Source organism: Larimichthys crocea, chromosome XV, assembly GCF_000972845.2.
Source record: "Larimichthys crocea isolate SSNF chromosome XV, L_crocea_2.0, whole genome shotgun sequence".
In the NCBI taxonomy this organism is placed as follows: Eukaryota; Metazoa; Chordata; class Actinopteri; family Sciaenidae; genus Larimichthys; species Larimichthys crocea.
Genome location: NC_040025.1, coordinates 12,090,770 through 12,106,733, shown reverse-complemented (window position 1 = coordinate 12,106,733; position 15,964 = coordinate 12,090,770). Strand labels below are relative to the sequence as shown.

At 44.4% G+C, this 15,964-nt stretch overlaps 1 protein-coding gene across 1 annotated transcript; it reads left to right on the top strand.

Moving 5' to 3' along the window:
* The first annotated feature begins 312 nt into the window (after positions 1–312).
* Positions 313–3,009, top strand: fam43b (family with sequence similarity 43 member B). The gene has a single exon (XM_010753404.3). The coding sequence runs from the start codon at positions 1,623–1,625 to the stop codon at positions 2,598–2,600; it is 978 nt and encodes a 325-aa protein (XP_010751706.3). The 5' UTR covers positions 313–1,622; the 3' UTR covers positions 2,601–3,009.
* The last annotated feature ends 12,955 nt before the right edge of the window (positions 3,010–15,964 follow it).

Below are 15,964 nucleotides of genomic sequence, written 5' to 3'. Positions count from 1 at the left end.
TACATATGCACATATGTTGCAATCGTCACATTCGGTAATACTTGCTCATAACGGCTGTACTCAACACTAACCCTGCCTAAATTGCACTACACCACGAAGTACATCGTGTACTACATAGATCTGAATTGAAGCTTGAGTCTACAGCTATCTTAGCAAGTTGTACTAAGGCACAGCATCGTCATGTTAAAATGCTCTTATGATGCGGATATGTTTAGTTTTGGAATAACTTGGTGATAAAGATAAAGTGCAAAGTATTGGACAAAGAAATCTGCGGTTCAGTATCTTGCTCGTGGACTGGAGGAGCCGGGGATCGAACCACCGATCATCTGATTAGCGGACGAGCCATGTCGTTAAATGAAAAGTCAAGAAATCACTAAAGTCAGTAGGCTTCATCCTCTTGGGACCACGAATATATGCACAAGATTTCACGTCAGTCCATCCAATCATGAGATATTTTATTGGGGAGTCTCTTCCGAGCCTGGCTAGAATAGAAGTAACAGTAATTACCTGAAGCACGATGCCTGTACTTTATTAATGTTTAACTGAAACCGCTACCGCCCCCATAACCTCAACCTAAACCTGACTCTAACGCCACTATCCACCTACGAACTACACGCACTTCCTGTCCTGGAAAAATATCTAAAATAATAATTTTGACAGAGACGGAGTTTGAAGTTTCCACATTATTTTGCTTCACTGCCTCATTTGAAGAGCAAGACATGCTTTTAAAAAAGCAATAAAGTGTACTGCGTCGAATATAAAACACATTATCAGTCACAAATAACTGGAACTCCTTATTTCATGCATAATTTACATTTCATGCAACGATTTTTAATTCCAGAAACTTGTTCTCCCTTTGAATTATTTAGTAATATCACTCCGATGGAAGTTTTATGTCAGATCATAATTAGATTTTATAGAGTCTGTGTGTTTCTCAAACTCCAAAACTGCTGATGTAAACAAAGTTTAACAGCATCAGAGGACAGTGAGACTTGAATGTTGTTGTTCTGCAGGGTTATTCCAGGTATTACAAGATGATTTGGACTTTTATCCTCATGCTAAACGATGAATTATGATCATTCAGATGATTAAACATCAAGAATAAATCATATTCTGTGGACTTGACTGACTTTTACACCAGAATTTACGAGTCACCGAAGTCCCCTGAGAGAGGATGACTCAGGGATGTACGCTCCTCCTCGTGTTTTCAAGAAACAAAAATACAGTGATACCTCGGTGCAAAGCTGGAAGGATAAATAATGCTCTGGTAGGGAGCCATTTGGAAGCAAAACAACGAAGCAGGGAGGGGGGTTGAGAGTGCCTGAGCGCCGGGCTAAAGCTCCTGCACTGATCAGCGCTGCATGATGCAGACAACAGAGGAGAAAAGAGGAGGAGGAGGAGGAGAGGAAGGAGGAGCGAGCGGGGGAACAGACTGGCTGAGGCTCGGAGCTCTCAGTCTCTCCTCTGTGCTTCGAGAAGCAGCTTCTCTCTGCTTTTCTCTCTCTCTCTCTCTCTCTCTCTCTCCCTCTCCCTCGCACACACCGGCTTTCCGACTCTTTCGCCTGAGCTGAAGAGCAAACGCAGCAGCTGAGGGGCTCGCTCGCTCCAACTCCTCCCGCACCATGCTGCCCTGGAGAAGGAATAAGTTTGTTCTGGTGGAGGATGAAGCCAAGAGTAAACCCAAGAGCCTGGGGACCGGGCTGACCTATCACTCCATCCTCTCCTCTTTGCTGCGCTCTTGTCCTGACTTGCTGCCCGACTGCCCCTTCGACTGGGTGGGCAGCATCTTCCACACCAAACGACAAAAGGTGGAACTGAACAAAGAGGAGCCTGTTTACAATGTGCGCTACCTGGGGAGTGTGGTCACCATCACAGCGAAGGGAGACGGCTGCACTCAGGAGGCGGTGGCCAAGATCTGGGCGAGGAGCAACTACGGGGAGCAGAGTGTCAAGATGAGGTTATCGGTGGGGCCGCAAGGCATCCGGATGAGTGCTGACAAATCTGGGAAAAAGAAACCCATCCATCTTTACTCCCTGAACAGGATCACCTACTGCAACGCCGACCCGTGCCGGCCCAAGATCCTGGCATGGATCTACAGGCACCAGGTCAAGAACATGGCCGTGGTGCTCCGGTGTCACGCCGTCCTGGTTAGCAAGTCGGAGAAGGCCCAGGCCATCGCCCACAGCCTCTACCAGAACGCCACCTCCGCCTTCAGCGAGTTCAAGCGTCTGAAGCGTCAGAGCGATTTCCGGCACTGCCAGCAGCAGCTGCTGGGCGAGGAGGCGGTGCCCCTGATGCCACTGAGGAGGCTGCTGAACGGGCAGTGCCACTACAGACCGCCTGCTGACAACCCGGGGAGCGCCACTCGCCTCTGCTCCATCACCGAGGAAGAGGAGGAGGAGGAGGAGGGGGAGGAGGAAAGCAAAGATGAGAAGCAGGAGGTCGAGGAACGACAGAAGGTTTTCACAACAAACACAGACCCAACTCAGTTACTGTCAGAGTTGGACATTGGGGATATTGCCAGACTGGAGCAATGCCAAATCAACTTTGTCAGTGACAGCAACAACAACACGTTTACATTCATCACCTCTCTGGTGTGACAGTAATTCCTGCAGCACTACAGTAACACATTCCTCTCTTTGCCCTTCACTTGGTGGTACCCCCCTCTCAGGCTCCCTGTTTGCCCCGTCCATGTAATGTGAAGAAGTGTTTACCAGAAACTTCTCCGAGCACCAGGGGGGGTCGGCAGAGGAGAAAAGAAGGCAGAAGATCGGTTCTGTGGGAGTTATTTTTTTGTCTATTCTGGCCCAGATGGCGGTTCTGACTGTAGCAGTTCAGGGAAGCTGCGTGTTTACAAAAGACGAGCTGGTGATGCACAGACTAACGATAGCACAATGACGAATGACGCTGAGATCACTGACACGCGGGTCACGTATTGATCACAGCGCCGAGCTGGGATTGTTGTTTATATAAGTCTTGTTGTTTTTGCCGTGTTTGCCAGCAGGGACATTTTTTTCCTTCCCGGATCGACTTGTAATATTTTTTTAAAATCAGGGAGGCTCTTTGTAAATTTGTGTAATTTTTTTGTAACGTCACAACGTCCTCGCTGAAAAACTGTTGACAGACTGACCTTTTCTGAGTGCGTAACAATCAAGAAGAAGAAGTTTATTACGGTTTTACTAACGATCGCAGCCGGCTAATGAATAAAGGCTGTAATTTAGGAAGCAAGCCATTCAGTCGACATGTTTATTGCTGTCATTTGTTACCGTCCTTATCATTTATGCATGAGCAGTAACCTTTCCGTTTTTTTCCCCTTCTCCTCCTCATGTGACACATTTGATCCTTTCGGCTTTTAAAATGAACACTGTGATAAATGCTGTCCACGCAGCAGCTTATGTCTAATTTATGTAATATTTCTCCGTCGCCGTCAGATCAGTTTGCCATCGCTGTGCCAAGTTTTAAATCAGATGCAGTTTTTTCCACATGAGCCCATGCAAAAATGCATTTGGACCCTCACGGTTGAACACTTTTGAATGACTTATTTCCTGTTGGTTATATCTGCATTGTGATTATTTATGGAGATGAAGCTATTTATTTTCCCAAACATGATGAATAAAACTTCTCCTCACTTGGCCTTTTTCTTCCCTTCTTGAATCTCAGAGGGGGCGACGACGGTAGATGTTTCCAGAGATGTTTTATTCAAATGAATCTTTTCACTGGTCTCGTGTGCATTTGCATGTTTCTGATCTGCTTCACTTCAAAAGACAAAAAAAACAACAACACATGATGTCAAAAACCTCCGCTCGCTCTCATTAGATGTTAATGTTGGTTTGATAAATCTCTGCAGGCCTCGTACTGGCTTCTCAGCCTTTTTTTTTTTTCCTCCGAGGGGCAGCAATTAATCAGCGGATTGAATTGTTCGGGAAATGAACATAAAGCACCTGCCTCTGCAAAGACGGCTGTCAGGCTCTGACAGGAGCGAGTGATCCAAAACGTTGGAGGGGGGTAGAGAGGAAGTTGACTCACCCATCAACCATTTTACTGCAAACACCAGCCATTTTAGTGATGACAGAGTGTTTGAAATGTTTCACACCAAACATTTGAGTTGTCCGATCATCTTTGAACAGCAATGAGTTAATTCTTTGTGCTCCTCACTGTATCATCACAGTCTGACGATATAGTTCAATAAATATATTAATGCACTGGGGAGTTAAAACTGTTCATGAATTCTGTTTAGGTGTCTTACATAAGGACGACGATCAAAAGTTGTTTGATTTGACAGCTCGTGAAGAGGAAAAAGCTGCTGCTGCTGTGAAAACAGCCTCATGTTCTGAAGGGATTCTTTCATCTGGAACCCTTTGAGATCAATATTATTCTTTTTCCAGAGACAAACTACCTCTGAGAAACAACAGGGTCTGATGTCAGAAGATAGAGAATAAAAGATTTTCCGTGTCCTTGCTGCAAAACCCGCAAGCACAACTGCAAAATCTGAATATTAAGAGGAGCGAGTTGTGTTTTTTACTGCTTTATAATCTCCGGTCAGGTCTACAAACTCCTGTTCTGCATAGATAAACACTCACACAGTGCACAGTGTGATAAAGTCAGCCTGTTTGCTCAATGACGTCCACGTAGAGATGCATTGTGTCCGATGTTAACATGGAGTGGGTAGGCAGAGGAGCCGCCGTGCTTTTATGTAAACATAACTCTTGTCATGTGAGCTGAAAAGAGGGAGCAGATGGCGGCGGCGAGGTGCACGCTGGGCTTTATCACAGTCATCTCCCAGAATAACAAGGACTCAAGCCCGAAAGCTTGTTGTGTGCTTTGTCACATCTCCGCCACAGAGGATGCACTCAAAGAGCGCCCAAATCTAATCAAACATAGCAGACGCCGGCCTGTCAGGTATCAAAAAAAAAAAGACCCGTGCTGTGCCAGTTTAAAGCGGGGCCGTCTTTGGAGAGCTTTACTGTGCCTGCACACAGCTGCTCAAAAGGTTTTCTTATCCACATGCAGAGTCTGTGAGGCAAACACAGAGGAGGAGGAGATGAGTGACAGCACCGCAGGCCCACTCGTCTCCATCGTGACGGCGACGAGGAGCAGAGGAACAAGAATGTGGCATCCCAGAGCAGCTGGCAGCAGGTGGCAGTCCGTTTTGTTCCAGTGAGGAAGAAAATAAATAAATAAATAAAAAGTGTGAAGCAGCTTCTATCTAAAGATGGCAGAGAGAAAGAGGAAGTCCAGGATCAATGAGACTCTGCTCGGCAACAACGAGACGAACAGAAACGAGACCTCGTAAAAAAAAAAAGTGTGTTTTTGTTTTTATGTTGCTGACTGCACACACATTTTATTCCACGTTTATGTCCCTGAAAATATTAAATTAAAAGACACACTGCGTTATTTGTCCACCTGGAACGACACACTGAAGTGTTTTCTGATCTGAGCCTTTTAAAATTTTTATTTACTTTTATGGACGCCGTATCCGTGACGTCACCCACAGGTTTCTGAAGCTCGGTGTCGTGGCTCTGGTCATCGCCGGCTTGGTAGTCCTGCCAAGAACGCAGATCTTTGGTGGGGTGATAATGAAGCCTGGTCCACGCTCTTAATCCTGCATAACTTTAAGCCTTAATATAATGTGAACAGGTGAGTTGTATATAAATTCACCCTCAGTACAGTTGTCATGAACGGGGAAATTAGCTACAGAGACCAAAACTGTTTTTTGTACCAGGCTGTAAACATGTTTATTTCTGCTGTCTAACATGGGGACTTATGGAGACTGACTCACTTCTGGAGCCAGCCTCAAGTGGACGTTTGAGTAACTGCAGTTTTTGACTTCACGCTCTCCTCCATCCATCTACAATCCTGATCTTCTCCTCTCGACCCTCCTACATTCATCCCCTTTACTATAAATAATGTTGAGAATAAATGAGTTTTAAGATTATTTTCAAGTTTTATTTTGATAGAACAGCTGAAGAGTGACAGGAATGCAGGGAGCGAGAGCCACAGGTCGGATTCGAGGACGCGGGGCGGCTGCTCCACCAACTGAGCTAAACTAAAATAAATGAGTTTTATGATGTGAGAACCACTTACAGTACTCTGAGCCTTTTTAGTCTTCCAACCGCTCGAGGCGCTTTTACACGACACGATCACATTCACCCGTTCGTACAAACGGCATGCGATGACGTGCAGCTGCTCATCAGAAAGTAACTAATCGCACTGGCACACTGATACTTCGCCCAAAGACACTTCGACACGCCAACAGGAGGAGGAGCACCCGGGATTGAACCGCTCTACATCCTGAAGGCTGAAGGTTCGGATAGTTTAAATGTGACTCATTTAAAACACTGGACCAAGTATTTATTACTGTAACCATGACGACGAGTAATATTTTGTAGCACAGCGTCTCCTCGGCTTCATTGTGATGTGACAAACGGTAATGTGCTCATTACTGGCCTCGCAGAATACCCACTGGGACTCGACGCTTGGTGAAAACTGGATGTTTTCCTCCCCAGTGGCCACGCTGGTTATTTCAGCTTCATCCAAACAGTATTTTTGTTTTTTGGGGGGTTTTTAAAGATGAAAAAGACTTCAAGGATGAAGAATAATTGGCTGGTTTTGCAAATGTGTGTCTAGTTACCTTCTCCTCCTCCTCTATTAAAGAGCAGCTACCTCCCTGAGCTTTTCTATGAGGCCTTCAGGGACTGTCCCAAACAGCGGTTATATAACACCGTCACCTGACCTCCCCCTGTGCTAATAATTTCACCAGCCAGCAGAGGGCTTTGTCACTCGAACACAGCCGTCGTTTTGTTGTCATTGCTGACACGACGGAGCCGTTCTTCTCCTTCAGAGGACGGTCTCCCCTTTCTGAAAATATCTGATGCTCCTGATCGTTTTACAGTCGAAGCAGAAAAACTTCAGACAGAGTTACAAGTTCGAATGATGAGGCTATCAAAGCTAACAATCATCATTTCCATCTCATGCATATCTTACAACGCATTCGGGGGAAAAACAGAGTTGCGCACCTGGCAATTTTGCAAATGAGATGCTCCCTTGTGTTTTTTGCTGCTCAGCAAACCACGCCGAGAGACGAGGAGGAGAGAGGACGACAAAACTGCACTCAACTGTTCTCAGTGCTGATGAAACCAAACATGTTATTCTCTGATGCCAAGGAGGCCACAGAAAACCCATCAGTGGTCACTCTTGAAGGAAAACCTGCTGATCGATGATTCCCTGATGTTCAGTGTTTTGTGAAAAGAAATCAAAGTTTCTGTTTTAGAAATCAGACTTGTTGCTGCTGCATTTTTTGTCGATATTGGATTTTGGGGATCTTTTGCTGATCGACAAAGCTTTACCGTGCCGCCTTTACATCCATCACGAACTGTAAAGCCTCTGTGCCCGTTACTCCCTCAAGGATAACGCCTTTGTTTGGCTGCCAGATGATTTTTATTTCACACTCATTCATGAACAGCGGCTTGTTTTGCGTCTGTCTGTTTCTATGAATGGGCAACGTCCTTCATCACTGTCTGAAATAACTCTGTTAAAATTATATGAACTCTTAAAAGAAGACATGAAATGTTGTTCACTGACTAGAAAAACATATACACGTTCTTTAGGTTTGGTTTCTTTAGGCGATTCTTGGGTTGCGCCCATATTATGTGTCCATTTGTAACCACACCCACCTGTCAATCAAAGCGTCCACGCTCTTAATCCTGCATAACTTTAAGCCTTAATATAATGTGAACAGGTGAGTTGTATATAAATTCACCCTCAGTACAGTTGTCATGAACGGGGAAATTAGCTACAGAGACCAAAACTGTTTTTTGTACCAGGCTGTGAACATGTTTATTTCTGCTATCTAACATGGGGACTTATGGAGACTGACTCACTTCTGGAGCCAGCCTCAAGTGGACGTTTGAGGAACTGCAGTTTTTTTTGGCACTTCCTCCTTGTTTTGTCTTGTATTTCTTTTTTAATTTACTTCTTAGTTTGCTTAGTTTGTCTGTCTTTGACCAGGACTCCCTTGAAAAAAGTGAGTTTTTAATATCTATAGGATCTTTCCTGGTTAATTAAAGGTCAAATTAAATATTCTACAACACGACGTCTCCACTTGGGCTTAAAGCGAGTGAGAGCTCATTAGACGATGTTGTCATATAATGTCTTGGGGTCACATGAGTATGGTCCAGACTCCTGCCTGCCTGCAAAAAAAAAAAACTTTAAGTGCCATTGAGAATAACTATACAGCTAACTAATTCATGAGAATCAGGGATTAGTTACTGCCATAAAACATTTATGGTTCCATCCCATAAAAAACATAATAAGTAATGCCAGAATTGTCTGAGATGGAAAGTCATGCCTCGGGACTTTTGTGCGCCTGCATTTTGTTTAATATTCAGAAAAGTGAATAATGTCCCTGTCGTCTTTTTCCTCCCTGGAACAGTGCATGTTTTTTTTGTAGAGAGCTAAAGCAGAAAAAGAATTTATGGTGGAGAAACAACTGAATCCTTCAGTCCTGAATAGTGTCTCCGTCAGCTTCACAGCTCATCCCTTTTTTTTTTTTAGCTGCAGTTTATTGAAAACGAGCCACAGAAGATCCCCCACCTGCCCTTTCCATCACTATTGCACCATTACAGCTGTTTAAATTACCCTGCGCAAAATTGGAAAAGGGCTCTTTTGGTAATAATGTTACAGTACTTTTATAAAAGCTACATGGGAGGAAATTTAATAACCCCGTCACACACCACCTGATGTCTTTGTCCCGCAGGCTACAGCAGGGGAGCATTGCAGGAAGGGTGCACGTATCTGTTCTCCCCTGACGTCACTAGAAAGCCATTACACAGACTAATTATGAAATCAATAAGCTTAGAGCACAGGTTTGGGTTTCCATAGTGCTCTTTTATGGCACCCCATTGGACACGGTGGTGCTCGTGTCCTTGTGGTGGTGGTGGTGGTGGTGGGGGGGGTCCGCCTAAATTGTTTTGTGTTTTGTGCGTCAGCTGCTTGGCTGATTGTTGATGGCGAGATGCGGTTTCACGCCGCATCAACCTGCATCAACCGACACCTGTGATGTACAATGACTGTCATTTTCTACAGACAGCAACAGTGTTCAGAGAAAAACACAGATTCGGAGTGATTTTGTGATTGAGCGCCGTAAATGTGGACAGCTGTGCACGTGTGTTTGTTCTGATTACATTACTTATGATCAAAAAGTAGCGAGCAGCCAGACATCAACAAGGTCAACAACAGCCGACATAGCAGCAGCTAATTTTACTGACTAGTCCAGCAGCAGTCAGCCCAGCTCGGCGTCTGTCTTTCAGCCTTTTATTTCACCAAGCTCTCACCAACCACTAAAAGTCAGTCCCACATTTACTCTTGCTCCTCTAGCTTCCTCTGTCAGCGCCATTATGTCTATAGAGGCTGCTGAGCCTGGTTACATTGCTCAGCTCCTGTTCTGGCACGACACTGGGCCTGTAAACCTTCCTCCTCTTCTAGTCCAAAATGCCTTCGGTAGCAACACTAACGCTCCCCCCCGGGTGCTCTGAGCTTACAGCAGCTACAGTTGGCAGTTACTGTCCATCAGGAAACTCACAGAGAGTCCCATGATCCAGTTTCACCAAAATCAAAACGACACGGCTAAGCAGAGTCAAAGATTTAAAAAACGAGCTGTAGTCAAAAAGTCGGCCGGCAGGAAACGAAATGTCTGGAAGATCTGGCAGCAAAGCACAACAAGGAGCGAGCAGGTACATTTACCAACTGGCTGATGACGGGAACGAGGGGCAGCTGTGCCGGCAGATGGAGATCAGGTGTGACTGAAGGCAAGTTCTAATCCAAATACAACTCAAATTTTAGCCAGATTTACAGAAAATAAGCAAAAAACTAAACAAATGATTGTGTATTTGTGCTTATTCTCCAGTCAGGTGCAAGAGAAAAGGGAAACCATGAAGAAAACATGATGGAAATGTGTCATTTCTGTTAGTTTAATGCATTCATTTATACTTCATAATGTCTCTTTCCTTTGCACATTAAGTGTTTCCCGTTTTTAAACATTTCCGCTCAGGTTTTATAGACAAAAGAATAGACTCTTAATGAGAGACTGCATTGATTTATAGCTCGTGGAACAGAGGCTAACATGGACGTGACATCAGGGCTCCAGAGACAAGGGAGTGCAATTAAGCCCTGTGAAGGGAGAACAATTCATCGCTCTCCTGTTGACTTTGTATTGTGTGAAGGTGCCTCTTTGTCACTTTCTGTCAGCCAACAAACAACAGAGAAATGCCGAAATAGCTGCTGTGTGTGGTGGGATGGACTACCAGCAGGGTAAAGAACCGAAAACTGCGTCTATGTCTTCCAGACAAACCGCAGAGGTCGAGGCTAACTAAGCTGTGCAGGGGTGATTGTTTGGTTAATGATGATCTTACTACCTTGTGGCGAGGTTGGTGGAGAATATTGAGTATTTGCTTTCCCTCTCTTCTAGTCCAAAGTAGGGATGGGAATGTGTTTCACTCGATTCCAGCAAGCACAACTAATTACGCCACGTAACTTACGCAAGTTTGGCACGTGCAGTGCAATCAGTAGTAAACAATGGCACCCACTCGGTTCAAACGCTCCAAAGTTTGGCTGCATTTCACCAAAACAGACAGCGACAGCTCGACTTGCAATCATTGCAAAGTGGAGATAACAGCTTCGGGAGGGAACACGACCAACATGCAGAAACATTTGCGCACACAACATGCGATATTTTTAAATGAATGTCGTGTTTTTGACACGCTTCGGACTGGAGATGAATCTCAACCTAGCAGCAGCGGCAGCAGCCAGGCTATGACCACCTCTGTGGTTACTATGGAAGGTAAATAACACACTGCCTACCATGTTAGCGCCATGTGCTTCTTTGTAAAACATGCTGTAACAGTTAACATTAAACAAATGCCTTCTGCATTACATTCAGAAGATGACCATGACGAAAGAGAGTCTGGCAGCTGTACTAGTACTCGCTCCAGTTCACTACCTCCTCTAGATGATGCTGATCAAAATGTTTGTTCTCCTTTTTTCCCAAATGAGAATCGATGAAGAATCGATAGTGGAATCGAATCGTAAAAATCTTATCAATTCCCATTCCTAGTCCAAAGTCAGATACTTCCATTAGTACTGTTCTATGTAGTGCATTGTGTACACCATGTACTGTGGTAGTGCACTAATTTCAACAGTGTTGACCAGAAATGACGATTGCAACATTTTACTTCTTCCTCTTTTTCACCAGATTGCAGCCGGTGGACCATTAGCACCAACATTTAACTGCCAAAATATAAATATAAAGCAAATGTACAACTTATATTTGCATATTTAATAAACCTCTAAAAGCTCACTGAAGTTCCCAGAGCAGAACGAGATCGTATGAGAGTTTTAGAGGTGCAGGCCTGTTTGTTTAACCTTCGGACAGAGTCAGCCAAGCTCCTCCTGGCTGTAGCTCCGTATTTAATAGACAGTTATGAGAGGTTTCAATCTTCACATCTAGCTCCTCGGCAATAAATCTCTCAGCTGCTTTTCTCCACCCCCTCTCACTTTCTTGTAACACCGTCACACATTAAATTCAGTGGGTTGCAGTAATGACGACATAATCTGTCATAAAACCACAAACACAAACTCTCAGAGGAGCGTTTCCACCAAACTGTCAGACTGTTTCTTTAACAAACACGAGAGCGATGAGACGTCAGATTAGTCTTTCAAACGTGGCGAGGTGTTGTTGTGTTACTCCAATGCCTTTCCTTTCACCTTCTAACTGCTATCTCAGATTAATAACAGCCACCAGGCTGCGATAAAGATAATGTTCCCTTTAGACTGCTGCACACGGAAAGACTATACCGTTACCTCCTCGCTGAGAGCTCTGCATGTTTAACTCTTGCAAAACACCAAGGGGCCAACAGGAAGGCAATTGGCTGCAATTATCATCACAATCGCTGCTATTTGCAGTAACAGTGGAGGTGTGCTCGTCATTATACCTGTGGGTCTGATGCAGCAGCCCTTTAAAGTCTCATTAAAAGGTCTGACTAATATCACGACAAAGCAGAAGCCCTTCGGAGAAAGTTTGTGTCGTGGAATTAAACACATTTTGTTGGACAGCGCAGAGGCAATCAGTCCAACATATCATCTGTTGGTTTCCACGTTTCCTATTATCTGGAGAGCGGTGAAACGAGGAGGCGGGGCGCTAGCGAGGAATCACTTAAGCACACAAACAGTCATAAAAGAAACTGGGCCAAAACACACATGCATGAAAGGCTGGCGGTGTTTTCATTCAGGTAGACGGTGTTTGAAGATGAGATGAGGTTTCTGTCTTTGTCGAGCTATAGAGAGTGGCAGGTGGATAAAGAGGGCAGTAGGAGTGGGTGTACTTGGCCGGCATGTGAGTGGGTTGGCACATGTCACGGAGGAGACTGTGTATGGACACGAGCCATGGCCACAGTACCTGAATAAACAAGGCAGCACAAAAACAAACAGGCCGGACCTCTGCAGCCTATTAAAAGGGACGAGCCGGGGGTATATTTCTAGCTACGACAGTTTTATTCCACTCTGTTCACTGCTGACCACCGGTGGCTGATTTAAATCTAACTTTGCCCAAATTGAAATTTTCTCTAACAGCAACAACAACAGCAACGAGACAGACGATAAAATATGAAAATATAGATATATATAAAGGTTACACGATTGCATGACTCTACGTTTAGAGCGTAGGTGTGAAATAAAGCTGAGTCATGCATTTGCAATGCCAGAACGAGCCCGTCGGTTTGCAGTGTGACCTAAATTCAAAGACTGAAGCATCAAGGCAACAAATGACACTGAAGAAAGAGGTTAAAACACAACATTATGTAACTTTTCTATCATAAAATAACATTTTAAATCATGTTGATGCTAGTCACACAGCACCAACTATTTCACTGATTCTGGTGAAACTGGATCATATTTTATGGAGGAAATGTTTTCTGGTTTTCCCTCTGATGTCCTCCGGCTGCTCCGCCTCAACTCTCTGTGATTTACAGAGTTTATGATGGACAGTGAAGTAAACTGCTGACAGCTGTAGCTGCTGTTAGCTCAGTTTGTTAGCCAGGCTGAGTTCAGAGCACAGGGGGAGTGTTAGCGTTTGTACCACAGGTGTTTTAGACCACTGGGTAGAAGAGGAGGTTTTCAGTGTCGTGCCAGAACAGGAGCTGGGTGTTCCCATATGGACATAATGACAGAGGCAAAGAGACCAAAAGGGACGTTGATGGAGGAGGATTTTTGTTTTTTTGGACCACCAGGAAGAAGAGGAAGTTTACAGGGAATGCGGAAGGGGATGCTGAGCCAGTGTCGTGCCAGAACAGGAGCTGGGCAAGTGGGCACTGCAACCAGGCTCAGCAGCCTCTATGGACATAATGACATAATGATGAGTACAAATACACGAGTACAGCTTTCCATATTTACCACAGTGGGATTACACTCTGGAACTGGAGGCACTAGTATCACAAAAATACCAATGTCTATGCAGGGTTGAGTTTCCACATAGTCTTTTAATGAGTAAGTTTGGTCATACAGTCTCTGGTTCTGTTTATAAAGAAGCGTTTTTCAGTGTGCATCCTGAGTCACTGACAATAACAGGGATTTTGTAGAGAAGTGAAAAGAAATTCAAAATAGTTTGTCAGCTGGGCTGCCCAGACTGTGAGCTCAGAGCACCTAGGGGAGTGTTTTATACCACAGGAGTTTTAGACCACCGGGAAGAAGAAGAGGAGGTTTACAGGGGACGCTGATGGGGGTGTGGAGCCGGTGTCATGCCAGAACAGGAGCTGGGCAAGTGGGCAATGTAATGGCAAAAAGGCAGAAGAGGACGTTGACGGAGGAAGCTAAGAAATAAAGAGGAGAGAGTGAGCGAGCAAGAAGCCGCCGGACAAGAGTAAATCTGGGAAATAAAAGGCTGAAAGACAGACGCCGAGCTGGGCTGACTGCTGTTGGACTAGTCAGTGATATTAGCTGGCTGCTATAATGCAATCATAATAAATAGCTGTCCAAATTTACCACAGTGGTAAATTACACTCTGAAACTGGAGGCACTAAAACGTTAAAAAAAAACAATTTCTCTGAAATGTTGCTTTAATAAATGACACTGACAATCAAGTTGAAGGGCAGGATGAGTTTAGACAGTCCACATTGATCAAAGGAAAACACATTATATAACATTTTTTCAGTTTGAAGACACGTCATGCCCTTTTAAATCCACCGTATCAAAGAGAGAGAGGGCGGGCAGCCTTCCAACTATAGAGGATGAATTGTGGAGTGAACAAAGATGCGGATGTTGACTGATCTGTTGATGGCTCTGTGAATATCACCACTTTGTCTGCAGATATGTGAGAATACTTCAAATGCTGTTTGAAGCAGATGCAGGACCGGAACATTTGGCCCGTTGTTGCCGGTGACATCTTGGACAGCTGGCATCAGAATCAGAATAAATTAGTTCATCGTTGAAGCCAATCAATAATGAGATCCCAGATGGGATAGTCATTTCAAGGTCTCATTCCCATGAATCTTTAATGTTTTGTTGATGGAAAATAATAATAATGAAACGTTCATCCAGTAGTTGTTGACTCAAAACCACGTGGAGGCACAAGAGGGAAAACCAGGTGATCCGTCAGGCTTCACTGACTCCACCAAAATCAGGTAAAAGGTTTAGACTGAAAGATATTTTAGACTGGACTAGACTGAAAAAACGCGTGTTGGCAGCGTAGCGAGCCGGACGTATTCACGCGAGATCACGAGATCATGCAAGAATCCTGGACGTACGAGAGACCCCGCGATAAACTGTGTATAAAGGAAACAACAACAACAAACAGCTGACTTTGCTTCTCCGGCGTGGAGGAGATTATAAAAAGGATCTGTTGTGTCATAAATTATTGTGTGTTGTTCCACTTCAACAATCAGTCTCTCGTCGTTCATGTTGAGACTCTTTGATCGATTGACTGCTCAACTGGTGCCACCGGTCATGACGCAACGTTGATGTGAAGTTGTGATGGGCTACATGAACTGCGTATTGTGTTTTATTTTGAAAGGGGGCGGAAGTGTATTACGTTGATTCTGTGTCGGATTTCCTGTCTGGTGCGATCTGCTCTGTTGAGATTTACGTGGTTTAGCACAGCTCGCGTCAAAAATAGAAATAGCGCTGCAGTGCGGAAAGTCGCTGCTGAGACGTTCATCCAGTAGTTCATGGAGTATTTTATTTTGAAAATAAACCAGGGTTTTATTTTGTATTTTGTAGCCGATTTCCTTCCCCGTGAGTCTTTCCGCATGCAGCGTATTTTAGGGGTTACGATGTCGTCATGATTATCTTGGCCAAAAGAATTCACGATAACGATATTATCACGAGATCTTTAAATTAAAAGTAAATGTATCTTTAATGTGTGTGAACCACAAAGTTGGAACGTAAAGAAACTATTTAAGAAGCGGTGGATTATTAAAATGATATTAATGTTTCTAAATATCACCAATACCGTTATATCACAACACTCCGAGCATTGGGACCCTTGTTTCTTCTTCTATTTCTTGAAACACGCTGCCCAAAATGTTACATGACGTTGAACCTTCTGATGACTGAACTGTCGAGGTACGCACATTTTGCAAATCTCTAAATTAAATTAAACGCCTCCACAATAACGCAGATATTCAACACACCCACTCATGAGAGATTTTAGGAAATGCTCTATTTTTCTTGGGCTCTTTCATCAGTCTAATGTTTCCCTAAGCAGAGGTATTGCGTTCCACTTGGATAAACCCATTATGCGATTTACACGCATGACGAATCCCTCATGGTGTCTCAGACAGCGTTCGCCGCGTTCATTCGGGATCAGCAGGAAGTCATTACGAAGCCTGCCAATCTCCACGGGGGGTGCAAACCTTGAAGCTGAGGTTAAAGGGGGGGACGCCGTCATCGGCGACGTGCTTCCGTAAAGGATAAGGTG

Coding starts and splice junctions, on each gene's coding strand:
- fam43b (XM_010753404.3), top strand. CDS start 1,623: ATGCTGCCCTGGAGAAGGAATAAGTTTGTTCTGGTGGAGGATGAAGCC.